The following is a 16273-nucleotide window of genomic DNA, read 5'->3' on the forward strand; positions in this document are numbered from 1 at the left end:
TATTACCCAATTAAGATTCTCTGGTGAAACTTTGGGGTCATGAGGTCAAAAGGTCAAAGGTCAAAAGGTCAAGTAAAATGTTAAAATTTCACTTTTTTCTCTGTATCTTGGAAATTGTTCAAGGTATCTTTATGGAACAAAGTATATATGGGCATTTCCGTGAGTTGTGCGACATGACCACCAAAATTTTACCCGCATATTTCAGGACAACTGATAATCTTACTTTGTTAGCCATAGTTTGAAGTGTGTGAAACCAACTTTACCTTTAAGAAAAGTTCCCTTTTGTGCATTTTTATACCTTTTGAAGCCAGAAAGCATTTTTTTACCTAAAAATCCCTAAAAATGCATTTTTGTTGCTCTTTGTGATTATTTTTTATATTTGAGGCTCAAATCAAACTTTGTTTGGTTTTACAAATCAAAAATATATTAATCTAGCAGAAAATAAAGTGGAGACCTCGATATAAGATATGTACTTCGGACACCAGCGTGCTCTTACATAGCTCGAGAAGCTGCTGTAACGTGAGTTACCGAAACATGAACTTTTTAACCTAGCAATTTTACTATGCCCAACTGAGACATGGTATTTTGGATTATCAAATAACTATGCAGCACACATCCAAGAAATATGATGGGACTTATAGTCTTTGCTTCAAATTCTCATAGCAGAGGTCTTAAAATTGTAACGTGAGTTACCATGTAACGTGAGTTACCACAATGTAACGTGAGTTACCGACATGATTTTTCTTTAATACCAAGAAATGATATGAAGGTTGTGATTGTAAGTAACCAATGAGTACATGATTACTGAACTCTTGTATTAAGATTCTATTTCCAGTAGATTGTTATTCTCTTGGTCTCTCTCCAACACCAAACCAACTGGTCTACATGTACAATGTATTAATTACACATGTTCATCACATGTTAACTTCTGAAAGAAACTGTTCCATATTTACTATTTAATATTACAGTGCATGTATCTGTTACAAAATCTGTTACGAAAGTTGTTAAAAGACATTTCTTCTAAAGCTGCATGGACCTTGTTCCAGCAAATTATCAAAAGTTTGTGATAACTATTAATAGCCTCCTGATTGGGATAATCACTGCATGATTACTCTTGAAAAGTTCTTGTTTTTGTAATTCAAGTGATTACTATTTGACATTTCATAGTTTATACCTACCTGTATAGACCAAAGCCATTGTTTATGAGGCTGAAACATTTACATGTATGAACAGAATTTTAAGATTGGAACTCGCTTCCTGCTGTTTTTTCTGAGATTTTTGAGAACTGAACATTGTGAATTTGACACGCTTATGTGTTTTATACTATTCTACTCTGAGGTTTTAGCTATATTGCTGCAAAATCCTACAATGAAACTTTTCCATGTTTACTATAATTTACTTTACATGCTGATCTATTACCAAAAACTTGTTGAATGTGAACCTCATTATCAGACATTTTCTTTAAGAGCTGGACAGTCATGTACCTTAAAGCAAACTATCAACATTTTGTGATATTAATAGTTAGCCTCCTGATCACAAAATGTTTACTATTCATGTTTTTCATTGGGATTTACTGCTTCAGTCTGCTTGATTACTCTAGAAAATACTGGTATATACTTGTTACATGTATGTACAATTCAAATAATGGCTACTTGACATTTCATAGACCAAAGCCATTGTTTTTTAAGGCTAAAACATTTATGAACATGTTTTATTAAACTGATCAATACTGGTAGCAGATAACTAAAATTTATCTGCAGTTTTTGTAATTCAAGTCTAATTTCTGTACCAGTTCGTATAAGAATTTGTAAACAAATCAAACATACAAACAATTGATTATTGAGTAATTCAAACAATTATCAAATAATTGGAATATAAATTGCATTGTTTAAAAGTTAAAAGGTTTATTGAAATATTTCATTTCTGAACCTTTAAACTCTCCACAGACTACATGTACAGGTCTCTAGTCTCATGACTCAGTGTATTAAATGGAATAGTTTATGGATGACTTGTTTTATCTAGATAGCCTGAAATCCATTTAAATCTAGTAAAATAAAAAAACAATCAAATCAAATTCTCAATTAAATCCTCAATTTCTGATGCATTTGTTAACTGGAAAAGAGTGTAATTTAATGAAATAGACTCTGTTTCATATCATTTTGTTGAATACAATTTTTGTCTCAGTACAAATGAAAGCTTGGAAAACGACTCGATTAAAAATGAAATTTATCTTCAAGTTGGTATTCTAAATGTAAAGTTTCCTGCCTTTTGGTAATCTCATGGATAATATGGGATTAATTACTGTCAGATCAATGTTCAAATCAATTTAGATTCATTATTCATGGAGTTTGTTTGTGAAAAAAAGTTGTCTTGGTAAGTTTTCTTTGGATTATTAAGACAAAAAATCGTCTTGTGATCATGTGGACAAACTGTAACGTGAGTTACCGTAACGTGAGTTACCGCTTCACATGACAATACCTGGAGAATGTAAGACAATTTGAATTTTTACCATACTCGGTGATGTATGTTGTTAGTCCATGACTTTGACACAATAGACTTTAAAGTCTCTCTGTTTCTTGTTTGAGGAAACTTTTGAATATAAGACATGCCAAATTTTTGCATGTCCAAATTATGTAACGTGAGTTACCGACATTTGTAGTGTTTTTTCTCATAGTTCTCATAAGAGTCTGTGGATGTAATGTTGCTGTGAGGTAGGATGGAGGTGCATGATACTCATTCACACATAGTAACTCATATCACTAAGTAGGTTTTAAGGATATTGATCTGAACAACCTAATTTTGAGTTCAAAATGTAACGTGAGTTACCGTGGAAATGCCCATATGCATGTACTGACTGGCAGTGGTTATCTAGGGAATTTGGAGTTCATTTGGTCAAAGGTCAGGGGTCAAAGGTCAAGGGCAATACTTCAAAATTTTACTATTTTCCTTGTATTTATGCAATGCCAGCAGGATTATTTTTTTAAAACTTGATGTGTGCATGTATAACCCACTAGAGATTGTCTGGGATTTTTTTTTTTTTTTGCCAAGAAGGTCAAAGGTCAAAAGGTCAAAGATCAAGTGAAAGTGCTGAACTTACTTCTTTCTCCATATCTCGGAAGTGGCTCAAGTTATCTTTAAACTTAGTACATATTTATGTATGTTCTGCCTGACATTGATTCTCTTATGAATCAAAGGCCAGATGAAAATGATAACAATTTACTGTTCAATACAGAAATTGCACTTTTTCTCCATACCTTGACAATTACTCAAGTGCGTAAACTTATGAAAGGGTCAAAGTCGAAGTTAAAGTTCTTAAATCCCCAAATACATGCTCTCCTATTCATCCAATTAAACATAGGTCATGGAAGGTGAACATTCGATACATTTGTGACAAACATGTCATTTTAATATTTTGCCAATTTTGTGAAAATGTAATCACACATTGTCCACATGTACTATAGACCTATTAGGAGAATCATGCATTATGGCGGAGGCATACCAGTCGCCATAGCGACATTTCTAGTTGATATTGCTTTGACTTCTATTGTTGAGTGATGTAAAAGGCCATGTGACAAACAGATGATATTAGATCCTAATTTGCCATGAGAATTTAGAGCTCAATTGTATGGGGCATCTTTTCTCATATATCATGATTGTTACACTTTACAAGTATGTATTGTACTCTACATGGATGTGTAATCTTGATACAGGTTGCAGAGTAAAGCATGAGTATATCTTAATTGCTTTCATTCGTGGCTTTCAAATAATTTTGTTTTCTTTTTGTAACTTCAGACGGCATCGTTTGGATTGACTGGGGAGCGGCAGACAAATCGTCTGAGGAAAGCTTTCTTTCATGCTATTCTACACCAGGAGATCAGCTGGTTTGATTTCCATCAAACAGGGGAACTCACATCAAAGCTATCAGAGTAAGTCTAATCAGAGGAAGTCCATATCACAACATAAAAAAATAAAGAAATAAATAACTCTCATTGGATGTACATGTAGCACAAAAATTGAAAGGATAACTTTTTATATAGTTTATCATCCTAAGCTTGCTATTTGACAAGGAAAATGCATTATCAAATATATTTCTGTTCAGTTATTCCAATGCTTTTTATTAAGGAAAACTCATTAGATACCCTGTAAATGAAGTTTGTAATCATGCACAGCCATGTCTTTTCCACTGTAATGACTAAATATTTCATCATGAAAACTTTAATAACTCTCAGTGTCTTGAAAATGATATTCATGGAATATTTGTTGGATAACACAGAGACACGCACACAGACACACACACAAACACACACAGTGGAAGCAAATCCCAGATATTACTTTCATTTCAGCAGGTTTAATCATGCTTCATGGCTTTATGCTATAATCCATCTCCCTGGAGGAAAGTTTGCAATATTCTTGTTAATTAGGAAGTGAAACTGAAGCTGGTAAGCAAGGTGCTTTCTTCATTTCACAGGTATTGAAACGTATCAGAGGTATTCATGTCTTTGGCCAACATTCAAACCATTATGAAAATGTCATTAGTTTAGAATTAAAAGGCCATGATAAATTTACAAACTCAGGTTTCCTCCAAGGCTGTGTAAGGGCTGGCCACAAATATGAAAATATGAATTTTTCCAAAGTGTGTTTAAAACTATGTTTGTGTCTGTTTTTTAATGATGTACTGCTAAAAATATGGACAGGAATGCTTTACAATTTCACTGCTTCAAATCTCAGGATATGTTTAAAACTGTATTTGATGAAGTCATCGTAATACATTTCACATGAGTGTGTGTCTGTAAAGTTGTGTGTGTGTGTCTGTGTCTATTTATGGCTGTCATACAGATATTTTTCTTATTACATTTTGCATTACATGTGTGCACACTAGTGATACGTAGCCTCAACCAGCAGCCCGACTGTTACATGCACTCTTGTACAGTTGTACAGAGACATTAGTACAATGTATTCATATTTTCCTCTTCATTAAGAATTCACTTTATCTTGGTCTTATAGAATGTGAAAAAAAAAGCCTCCATATCCCTGGAATATTTGGAGTATTTTTCCTTTCTCAACAGGGAGCAGTTTTGTTGTTTTTATGAGAAAGTTTGGGCATTTAATTTTGATGTGACACACAAAGTAAAGAGTATCACACATTCTGTACATCATGTCACTGTGACAGTATGATGTAAAGGACCACATGAAAATTTGCCCATAGGACACTTTTTCACTGACTGTCAAAAATTACATTCACACATCTATCTCCTCAACCTTTAAAATATTCATCCAGTTTTGCCCACCAGTTCTTGAAGTGGTACTGTTAATTCAATGCATTCATACACAGCTAATTCTGTCATACTGTAGGGTTGATTTCTCTGTTTTTGGTTGTGAGTACACTTGCTATTAAATCTGAGAATGTGTTTACAGCATATTTGTTGTGTACAGCAGTACACAAGATTATCCTACCAGAACTGTGTGGGAGCACTACATTCCTTGTGTTAAGCCAGAAGAAACTCCTTACTATGTAAATGTAGTGAAGCATATCAGAGTTTTAATAGTCTACAGAGATTGATACCAAGGCTTAAATAAAGGCTTAAAATGGGGTCTTTTTTCTCCATTTGATTTTTTAGTAGAATTCACATTTTACGGGAGACTTACAATTGTGGCATTGGTAGAGTGCAGAGGATGACTAAAAGTTCTTACACTTCATGTATGAAAAGTCATGACCTGGCAGAATATATAGGCCTATGTGCTTTGAATAGATAGTCAATGAGGTGTTGTCATTGGAAACTGAATCTTGTTGACACCTTGACCAGTACATTTGATGATTTTGATGCAAATTTGAACATTGTATCATCCAGATGCAATTGACATAATCTTGTGGAAAGAAGTGATGTGTTTCACTTGATAAGAAACTCCAAATCCTTTGATGTTCAAGCCCATTGAACAGTGGCCTGAATGCAAAGACCATTTCTAGTTTTGGAATGACACTTACTCCAAAGAGTTCCCGTGGAAGGAAACACTTCCCAGAGTTATTGGTTCTACAGCTCCCCTCTGGGTCACGAGGGTGAAAGACAGCATTCCTAATCCTTTCCTTGGTCTTTCTCCTCCATTGATTCAGTTCATCGAAGTGTTAAAAAATGGGAGTTCTGAGCCCACGATCAATGACTGAAACAGAAAGAAGGGATACATACTATATGTACTAGGACATACACTGGTGTTAAATCTACATCATTCCTGCAATTGAAACATCAGTGCAGTGCTGGCTTAAAACAATGGGGGAAAAAACCTCATCCAAGGGAGCTACTGTACATTTCTTTGGTGTAGTAAAATGCTTTGTACACATTGTCCTTAGCTGAATCTGGCAAAAATCCCTGTTCTTCTAGATTTCTAGTTAGCTTGACCTTTAAAAGTCTGTGTGTAGTCATTCTCAAAAGTGTCAAGTTCAAATGTGATATACTGTATCATTACTCCATCAATTTTCAAGAAGATTTTGTGAATAGAAATAAGATGTACTGTAAGTATGTAGGCCTACACTATAAATGTAAACTGCACCATTTCGTGAAATCACATAATATGTAAAAACTGCATGTATACTACAGTAGACGGACTCAACACCCCAAAGTGCTTCTTGACATTTCACTGTTCATAAGACAGAGCCCCTGCAGTTTAGTTTATAATATGATGGTGTTTAAGTGATGTGAAAAGTGTTGTTTGATTGGAAATTATCAGCAGCTTCAATATGAAATAATCAAAGACAACAAGTTATGATATTGTCAATGTACAAATTTGTACAAACCATTTTTTACATCTACATACACTGTAATATAAAGTGTTTCAATCCAGATAACATGTAGAGGGGGCTGCGAATATATCAGTTTCATTTCACATCTATGTACGGTACTATTGTGGTGCAAGACACATTAACAATTCTACACTGAACTATTTCATGTTTGTCATACTGATTAGCATGTCTGTTTGTTCAACACATTTGTACCTCTTCAATTTCAGCTCTTTTACTACAACTAGAGATTTTGACCATGAGAAATTCAATTCAATTCAATTCAATTCAATTTATTGATTTCATAAAAGCAATACAGCCAATATTTGTACAACAATCAGATGGCAAGGAAAATCACGCAAAAAGCCAGTGGCTTGAAGATTGTGATTCCCTGATACAGAAGTACATTAAAAAACAGATTGGCATGAAAATACAAAATACAAAATGTTACATAATCACTAGATACTCAATAATAGACAAACAAACAGAACATACATAAATACAACACAAAACAGAACGTCATGAATATATAATGTTCCATTACCTTGATAAAAACGTAATTAATCATAAGATTCAAAAAGATATTGTTTCAATTTCAACTTAAAATGATTTAAACTCATAATGCACTTAAATTAAGATGTACATGTAACTTGTTCCATAGTGGATTAGGGTATCTATCCATATGGTGAAAATCATGAAGACATGTAAAGTAATCTGATTTAGGCCTACTTTTGTAAGGGGTTGTCTTTCCTTTAGCTCAAATTTATCAATCCTATTCTAACAAGGTTTAACCTTGAATCCAGTACTACAACTGTATTTGCCTGTATACAGTAAGAAAATACCTGCAGAAATATCAGCTTACTGGCTTACTGAGAGAAACGCACCACCAGAAATTAATCCTCAACATGTGTCTTTTGGTCATAGCTTTGTGCAGGAAATTGATGGAACAGACAGGTAGTCTTTTATCTAAACAGATGAGGGAAGCATGTGATTTCTTTTATTGCATGCCTGAAAGTAAAAGTCTGCTTTTGTGATTAGGTGAGGGTCCATCTCACATTATATAGTAAGTAGTCATCATGTACATGTTTGAAGGCACATGGGTATAAAATAAGATTCACAGTCAAAATAATGGTAAGGTATTCCCAAGGATTTTTATCAGTTTTTCATTATTTTTGTCTTTTTGACATGAGTATCTGATGAATGCAGTGTGTTTGGATGACATTAGAGGGCTATTAATTGATGAAATGTTAACTGACCGAGACGTTCATTTTTTTTTTTTCTTCATCTCTTATTTTTTGTATTACAGTGACATAGAGAAGGTGAAGTCTGGGTATGGGGAGAATGTAGGCATCTTTCTTCAGTTTCTAGGACAAATCATTGCAGGTGAGTTTTTCCTTCCACTTCTTTTGGCTTTCTTACGTATCTACACAGCACCTACAGCTGTAGAATAATATTGCTCTCTGATTGGTTGATTGCTCATCATGTGACATGCAGTTAATTAGTGTCACTGCACGCTGTAGCTGTTGAGCCGTGCAATTGGGCAGTTTGCATCTGTGTAAATCGTACATATAGTAGAAATGTATTACATGTAGTTACACTATGGAAGACCTCCAAAGTGTTGGTTTGCTCACCTGAATCTCTAGAAAAGTAAGAATTTTGGTTACTCACAGCAGTGGATGCTCTTGACTTATTTTACAGAACATCACTTTCGTTCAAAGTATTGAATGTTACTAGTACTGTAGAGCATCATGAGGTTAATACCATACAACTAAAAGCTTTGAAGTAGAATGATGTACCACAACCTATGGCATAGAGTGATACCTAGACCTGTGTTGTTGATAACCGTGAGAGATTGGAAATCGCACAAAGTTACTTTTAGTTGATATCTGTTATGCAAGTTACGCCTGTAGATTCTTGAAGTAGAAACTCATTGTGCTAGTTGACTGCAAGCATGCATAACACTTTATACAGTGTACAAGTCACTTGTACACTGTATAAAGTGTTATGCATGCTTGCAGTCAGGTCCTATAGGATTAACTATACAGTGTACATGTACAAAAGTAGGTATGGTGTGTAGAAGTACTACAGTGTATTGCTGTGCAGTGATGTGTGTTAGCCTTGCTCTGATGGGGCCTCCTTCGAGCTGACAGATAAATGGTTTCCAAGCCTCAGAAATACCAGCACAATTTCAGCCTTTTATAGCCTATTCATTTTGCCAGGATAGCTCAGGGAGTGTGTGTACACTGTACATGTAAATGATCCATGCTGCACAAACAGCATGGTAAACTTCACACACCCATGTACAAATGCAGATGATAGTTGGTTTTATCAAGTAGGCCAGTTGGGGGTGTATAACTAACAGATGTGTCCTTTTTCATGATAACAAATTTGAATGGATGACTTTGTGAGGAATGATTGAAATGATTTCATAATTGGTGCCCAATCAAAATAGAGTGTTTTTAGGTGATATGCTCTAATATTGTTTGTTTTTGTTCAGACATTATTTAGATGAGAGCTTCAAAGTCTCAGAATTGCCCTCTAAGACTTCTTATGTGATACATGCAAAGCTATTCACACGTATGATAATATCTGTCATGATGTGCATCAAAATGGACTTTTATCCCTTTTTTTTGTCTCTCTGTCTCTCTCTCTCTTTCTTTATGCATCAGGCTTTATTCTTGCCTTCATCTCTAGCTGGGAGTTAACACTAGTAATAATGGCTGTTTTACCAGTTTTAGTCATATCAAGTGGATTCATGGCACATGTAAGTATACATTATATCTCTGCAAACGAAAAAACAGCAACTGTAAATTATTATCTTGTTGATGTTTGTAAAAATGCAAGGGGATTCATATATCTGTATTCATACTCTTTTGGGGGGTGGGGGGAATGACACTTATAATTAAGAAAATTGTTTCTGGTGTGAGATCTTCTGTTCAGAATCTTTAGAATTCGTAGTCTTGATTTTTATGATTGTGATAAAATATTTGGATTTTATTCTGGCATCTTACAAACAGTTCAGCATTATGCATTTATCTATTTAATCCAAATCTGAACCTCCTACTAAAATTTCTTTCACCAAAATGAGTTAATAAACAAAATATTTTGGGACCCATTGTCTGCCAAAATTTGGTCATTATCTGTGGCCTTGTAATTGTCACAACCACCCAGCATGGACTGTCTCTTTAATTTACATTTTATTCACACTCAAAGTATACCAGCATTTTAAGACTCAGACTTGTCAAGCACATTAAAACACATAACATTCGAAGCGCTGTTTCACTTTACATGCAATTTGAAGGAATGGCAAGTTTCTGGAATTGTTCCTCACCATTCAGTTTTAACAAAAAAGCCATGCCCAAGTTTTAATGAATTCTTAAACTCTTCTTCATCTTTGCATCCTTTATCTGTCGTTCATCTGTTCATCTATCCATCCATCTATCTATCCGTCTGTCTATCTATCCATCCACTATCCATCTATCTCATTCTGCAGGTTATATCAGTGATGACGACCCAGGAGTTGAAGGCCTATTCCCAGGCTGGAGGAGTAGCTGAGGAGGTCCTGTCCTGTATCAGGACTGTCATGGCGTTTGGTGGTCAGAAGAAAGAATTAGCGAGGTGAGCATCAATTATTTTTTTCCTCCATTCTAACCCATTTGTGCTAAGCAATCTGATTGTGCTGTAGTTATTTCCTTTTATTACATCACCTCTGGAGATTAGTGCTATCCAATTGGTAGAATTGTTCACCATGTGATGTCCACTATGAAGTATGATTGCATGCTGTTGCTGTTCAACATGCAATATTTGTCAAGAAGTTTTGGATATTGCACTCTGACATCCTCTCTTTACACTCTACTCCCATGATAGGCTCATGAATGAATTCATAGTTTCACACCATTGCACTCCTCTCACATCATAATTACGGTATACATTGTACTTCTGTCGCATACACTCAATCACTTGAATATTTTAGAACTGTTAATAATTTCAGCCATTCATTTCCTTATTTGACTGTACCATAGTAAACCATTCACCTGTCATGAAAACTAGTTGTCATTTCTGTAACATATCCTGCAACCAGTGTGAACCACATTTATTGTCATCAGAAGTGTATGGTCTTGTGCAATGGACAAGATTTCACACTTGGTGAAAGAGTAGGGGCTCTATTCATTTGGCTTCACCTCATTGAATACAGCACCTAATCTTTCACCTCGTGTGAAATCTTGTGCCATCGCACTCGTGACCATTCACTATATGCTATTGTGAAAATTAACAGCCTGTTACAAATTAGTGTGGACAAGACTTTTTCATAGTCAAGCCACATTGTGCACAAATAGTACTTTTAAATGACACTCCTTCAACTATAAACAAATTTTAACAGGATATTTGATGTTACTGAAGGCATAGCATAATAGTATGACTCTTTACACATGAAAAATGCCATATTGTAAAGTGCATTCAGCATTGAAATGCATTCAGAAAAAAGGCAACTTGGATGAAATGCTTGTCTCTACATGAGAGTTTTGAATGGAGTACAAATCAAGCTCTGAAAAGAATTGAATTGCACAATTAGTTTAGCAGATTGATGGGGAGTGTAATGATTGGCAAATTGAGGTAGTGCAATATAAGGACATCTCTTAACCCATTCAACATAAAATTAAAGTATACCAGCCTCATCTACTGGGTACTTTCCCACATACAAAGTATACTGTGGTTTAAACTGAGAGTGTACAGCCGTGACATAAATTAGCAAGCCATGTGTTGCATTGCTAATCATGCATGCCATAAGTACAATGCACAGTTTTGATGATTTTTCTTTGGTAATCAGCTGTGAAAAATTGCATTTATTTGACCTGTGAGTTTATCACCATAAGTTTTACACACTTCTGCCGAGTTCCATATGTTGCCCACTTAAAAGTGGTGTTGTGGCCATATCAGTATAAGATATTTATTATGCGTTTGTGTGTCACTGCACTTTTTACCTGCATGTGTATCATGGAATGAGATGTTAATATTTCTCAGTCAGAACTGGCATTTTAGACAAATTCTATGCAGCTTGTATAAGAATGTATAGCATAATCAGGGGTCGCACTTAACTTTTTTTTTTAACTAGCCAGGCGGACTACTTAGAATCAATTTTGACACTAAAGCAATATTTTGGCTAGCCAGACGGACTAGTTATTTCAGAATTTTATGATTTTTAGCTAGTCCGACATGATTTTGGGTGGCCAATGGCCAGCGGACCATCGCCAATTTCGAATCCTGATGATGTTAATATGCTGTGTTCATTTCTTCTAGGTATGAGAAAGAACTGCAAACAGCCAAGTCAGCTGGTATCAAAAAAGGAATCACTAGCGGTGTGGGCATTGGACTCAGCTATCTCTTCTACTCCTGTACCTACGCCCTGTCATTATGGTAAGACAGCATGGAATGATTTGATTTGATTTGATTTGATTTGATTTATTTATTCTCTGTACGGCATCATTTACAATTCTTTTTTAGCAATATGATAGACATAATACAAATATAATACTCATTATAGCTAGTTTCTACAATTTCAACAATTTTCATCATACACACATTTGTGACATAATGATGATATATATCTCCTGTTGTTGTTTGTTGTTAAATAGCTATACACAGGTGTTCTCTGTAGTGTAGATTGTTTGCCAGTTGACACTTCCACTGGCCTGTCTACTTCATCACCAGCACAAAATCTTTACTCCTGATTTGTGATGAAGTAGACTGCCAGTGGAAATGCCAACTAGCAAATAATGCTATGCCTTTTAGGAAAATTTGAAATAATTAAGATTGAAGTCACAGAAATATGATTATTTGTTTGCAGTTAAGGCAGCCATTGTTTATCGTCATGACTCTTGAAAACCCATGCAACTCTGTGTATAGATACTACTGTATGATAGGTGACCTTGTACATCAAATTAGTTGGAGTTTCCTTTTAGATATGTTCTCCTTTGGGTACATTTTCTGTTTTATACAACTGTAGGTGATAGTTGACCAATGAAGCATGTACCATTGGGATTACTGACCTCACTCTGTAGAGTCTTAAGTGATAGAACAATGAGTCATACACCAGTAATAGACACAGAAAATCACAAGGTCACGTGTTGTGTGTTCGATGCTGTTGTTTTGTGATAAAATATGTTTGGAATGTAGAGAGAAATAGTGCATTATGTTTGCGAACATCACAGAAGTTTAATTCTTCAGGAACTGAATATTTCTACTCAGACCTCCTCAGGCTCTCTTCCAATAAATCTCTGTACCATCAAATACACCTTGTGGAGAGTATGCACACCACTGGGCTACATCTTTGTACCAAATCAAAAGGCTCTTATTAGCTCACAAATTAGAATTGGGATGGTGTTTGACACCCACATTGTCAGGAAGATACAGTCAAACCTGCCCTAGTGGCTACTTGTCTATAGTGGACACCTGTCATATATGGCCGCTAAGAATTAGCCCAAAGTTAAAAACCATACTAAAGATGCTGTCTGTAGTGGCCACCTTTTTCTTCTGCCTCGGGTAACCACTATAGGCAGGTTGGACTGTAGTTACAACATAGAGTCTTATGTTAGAATCACACAGGAAAAATTTATGTAATGAGTCACTGGTATATGTCACAATAAACCATGCTTCTGTGTAGAACCCCCCCCCCCCCCCCCCCAACACACACACACACACAGCACCACCTACAATGTACTTACTGCTGCTATAGAGAATACCTTTCATACTGATACTAATGGCCTGAGAACCAAAGCACCTTGTGTTAAGATAAGAGAGTTAGTAGACCAGACAGCTTGAGATGATCACCCTATCATTGGTTGGCTTCATACTGATTACATCAGGACAAAGTCTTACCACACACCGCCTTATTGTGAAAGCAACCTAACCATTCTAAAAGCTTTTTGATAATAGAGGAACATGTGATTGATTGAGTTAAAGGACATCAGTATAGAATTAAATCCTGCATTTCAGAAGTGCAGTACATGTATGGAGTCCTTGCAAAGAAAAATGACATAATTTATGAACTCTGCCATGGTATATGAATTGCACATTAGTAGCAAAATATTTGTTCATTTTTTTTTTCATGCTCTTATAATTTTGTTGGTTTGCACAACTCCATATCCCAAAACATGGAACTGGGTTGAAAATGCAGGTTTCCAGACTTTTTTTTTTTTGCTTTTGTCATTTTTGCATTTCCTTTGAATGAAGATTGTTTTCTTGTCAAAATATGATTATAAGATAAAATTAGTTTTGTATGCTACTGACAATTCTCCCCCCCCCCCCCCACAAAAAAGAAGAAATGCAGGCATACCCGCTGAGCATGTGTAAGGGGGGGGGGGATTATTTGCTCAAATTTTAATACTTGCGTTGAAATGATCGGTACTTGTTTTGTTGCATTAGGATCAAGTATCCTGTATGAAGGCAAACACAAAGACACTGAAGAATGAATAATAACTGCCTAGCCAGGCGCAGTGGCCCATATTTTACTTCTACCATTACAGTGACATGTTATTCCTTGAGCAAGCCTGCCACAGTTTGTGGGTTTGCAACTTTGTGTGAGAAATGAAGAAGAAACGAGGAATGGCTGTGTTATTTGTCTCCAGAGTGTCTGCATTCTTGAGGGTCATTCACATTGTATTTCCTATAAGAGGTGCTCTAATCACCACACACACGACACATACAATACAGATGTACATTGTACACTTGCCATAACATTCTCGCTTTTGATGTACATGTATACTAGTGGAAAGAGCAGAACTTGAATAATATGCCATATCAATGTAAAGAATACTCAATTAGATTTCATGTTTATATTATAAACTCTGATATACATTGTAGGGCCAATAGGAAATAACGAAGCAAGTTAGATTAGAGTGTGCAGCTATGGATGTAAATCACAAGTGACCTGTTGGTGCAGTGTGTCAAAAAGGAATCCAAAATCCTTTGCTAAAATCATGTACATACAGTACATGTACGTACATTGCTCATCATGCTTGTGCCATTTTCCATGCTGATTATGCAAAATTTTTTAGTCTACTTCTGTTTTGTCACCACCATATATCAGTGAACGTTTTTCATTATCGCAGTTCAGATTACCAAATGTTAGAAGAAAAAAAAAAGGGTTTGCTAGCCTTGAATTGTGTCCTGTGTGTGAAAATCCCCAACATTAGCAGAGGTCAGAAAAGATTAAACAAACCAAAAATGTCCTGAAATGAACCCAAATGAATATTCCAATTTTCAGGTTTTTACAGCTTTGCTAGTATTGCTCTTTCTGCCTCCTTTCTAATGGGTCCTTCCTGAAAATGTTGATACCAGGTAATCTTGTCATGTCCTGACAAGAGAGTTGTGTCAGCCTCTGTTTTCAGGCGATACATGAAATACACCAGACATCTCCTTGATTGTCATTTGAAACCTCGTTGGTTGTGACATGTGAATTTTAACAACTTTGTCACATACATAGAATAGATTGTATTTGAAAATCACATTTGGTGCTTCGCAGATAATGTTTACTTCTGAATAGAGCGAGAGAAAGAAAGGGAGACAGAAATATTTTGAACCTATACATTCTAACTCCACAAGAGGAGGTTTCTAGGAGCAGGCAAAGCTGTTTCCAAAGGCTAGAATTGTTTTTTCTTCCTCCCACGGTCATCATCTAAAATGGGCCTCCAGGTTCTAAAGATACAGCTCATTACCCATGATTGCATCATAAAGACATCAATAATTCATGTCAATGAGTATCCACAGTCACCTTGGTGGTAAATCTCATCTTAGAATGGTCTTTTCAGCCATGACTGATGGTGATGATGATGATGGTAATGATGATGATGATGATGATGATGATGATGATGATGATGATGATGATGATGATGATGATGATGATGGGGACATCTTGTTGATACTATAGATAATGCCAGTATTCATAGAATTAATGGCTGTCTGTCTATTGAGAGTGAGTTGTAGACTTCTTCATACTTTTCCAGGAGAGCAGTGATGCACATCATGCATTTAATTACACTTCTTTGTTTTGATTTGACATGGTGAATACTTGTATGATTCTTTTATTCTAAAGAATCTGTGATGTTGCTACATATTGTACTGGACTAAGTATTCATGACTTAGTGATGACCCCTGTGTGGTGGCAGTGAAATGACAGCATGGATGGAAATGTACATGTACATGTAGGTGTTCCAATAACATTGGGACAATAGGTTAGATTGTGACATACTAATTTGATTGCTGAGACTATTTTGTGCAGAACTATTCATCCAAAGGATTGTTGCCAATTTGACTTGACAGGTACGGACCAAAGATGGTGAGTGAGGGCCGAATCACTGGTGGCGACGTTGTGACCGTGTTTTTCTGCATCTGGTCAGGGTCTTCGTCTATCGGAAACTTGACGCCTTCTATTCACGCCATTGCATCAGCAAGAGGAGCTGCAGTAGCCATCTATGATGTCATCGACAGTGTGAGTTTACAAAACTT

General features: G+C 35.7%; 1 protein-coding gene across 1 annotated transcript in view; it reads left to right on the top strand.

The window, feature by feature from the left end:
* Nucleotides 1-16273, top strand: part of LOC139712364 (ATP-dependent translocase ABCB1-like) — a 77921-nt gene that overhangs the window by 41228 nt on the left and 20420 nt on the right. Inside the window, exons 4-9 of the mRNA XM_071624194.1 lie at nt 3793-3926; nt 8076-8152; nt 9439-9533; nt 10263-10387; nt 12068-12184; nt 16088-16256. Coding sequence (XP_071480295.1) covers nt 3793-3926; nt 8076-8152; nt 9439-9533; nt 10263-10387; nt 12068-12184; nt 16088-16256 — 717 coding nt within the window. The remainder of the gene's footprint in view (nt 1-3792; nt 3927-8075; nt 8153-9438; nt 9534-10262; nt 10388-12067; nt 12185-16087; nt 16257-16273) is intronic.

This window comes from Diadema antillarum, unplaced genomic scaffold (genome assembly GCF_040938485.1).
Source record: "Diadema antillarum isolate AM-2024a unplaced genomic scaffold, OU_Dant_1.0 seq00001794_RagTag, whole genome shotgun sequence".
Taxonomy (NCBI): domain Eukaryota; kingdom Metazoa; phylum Echinodermata; class Echinoidea; order Diadematoida; family Diadematidae; genus Diadema; species Diadema antillarum.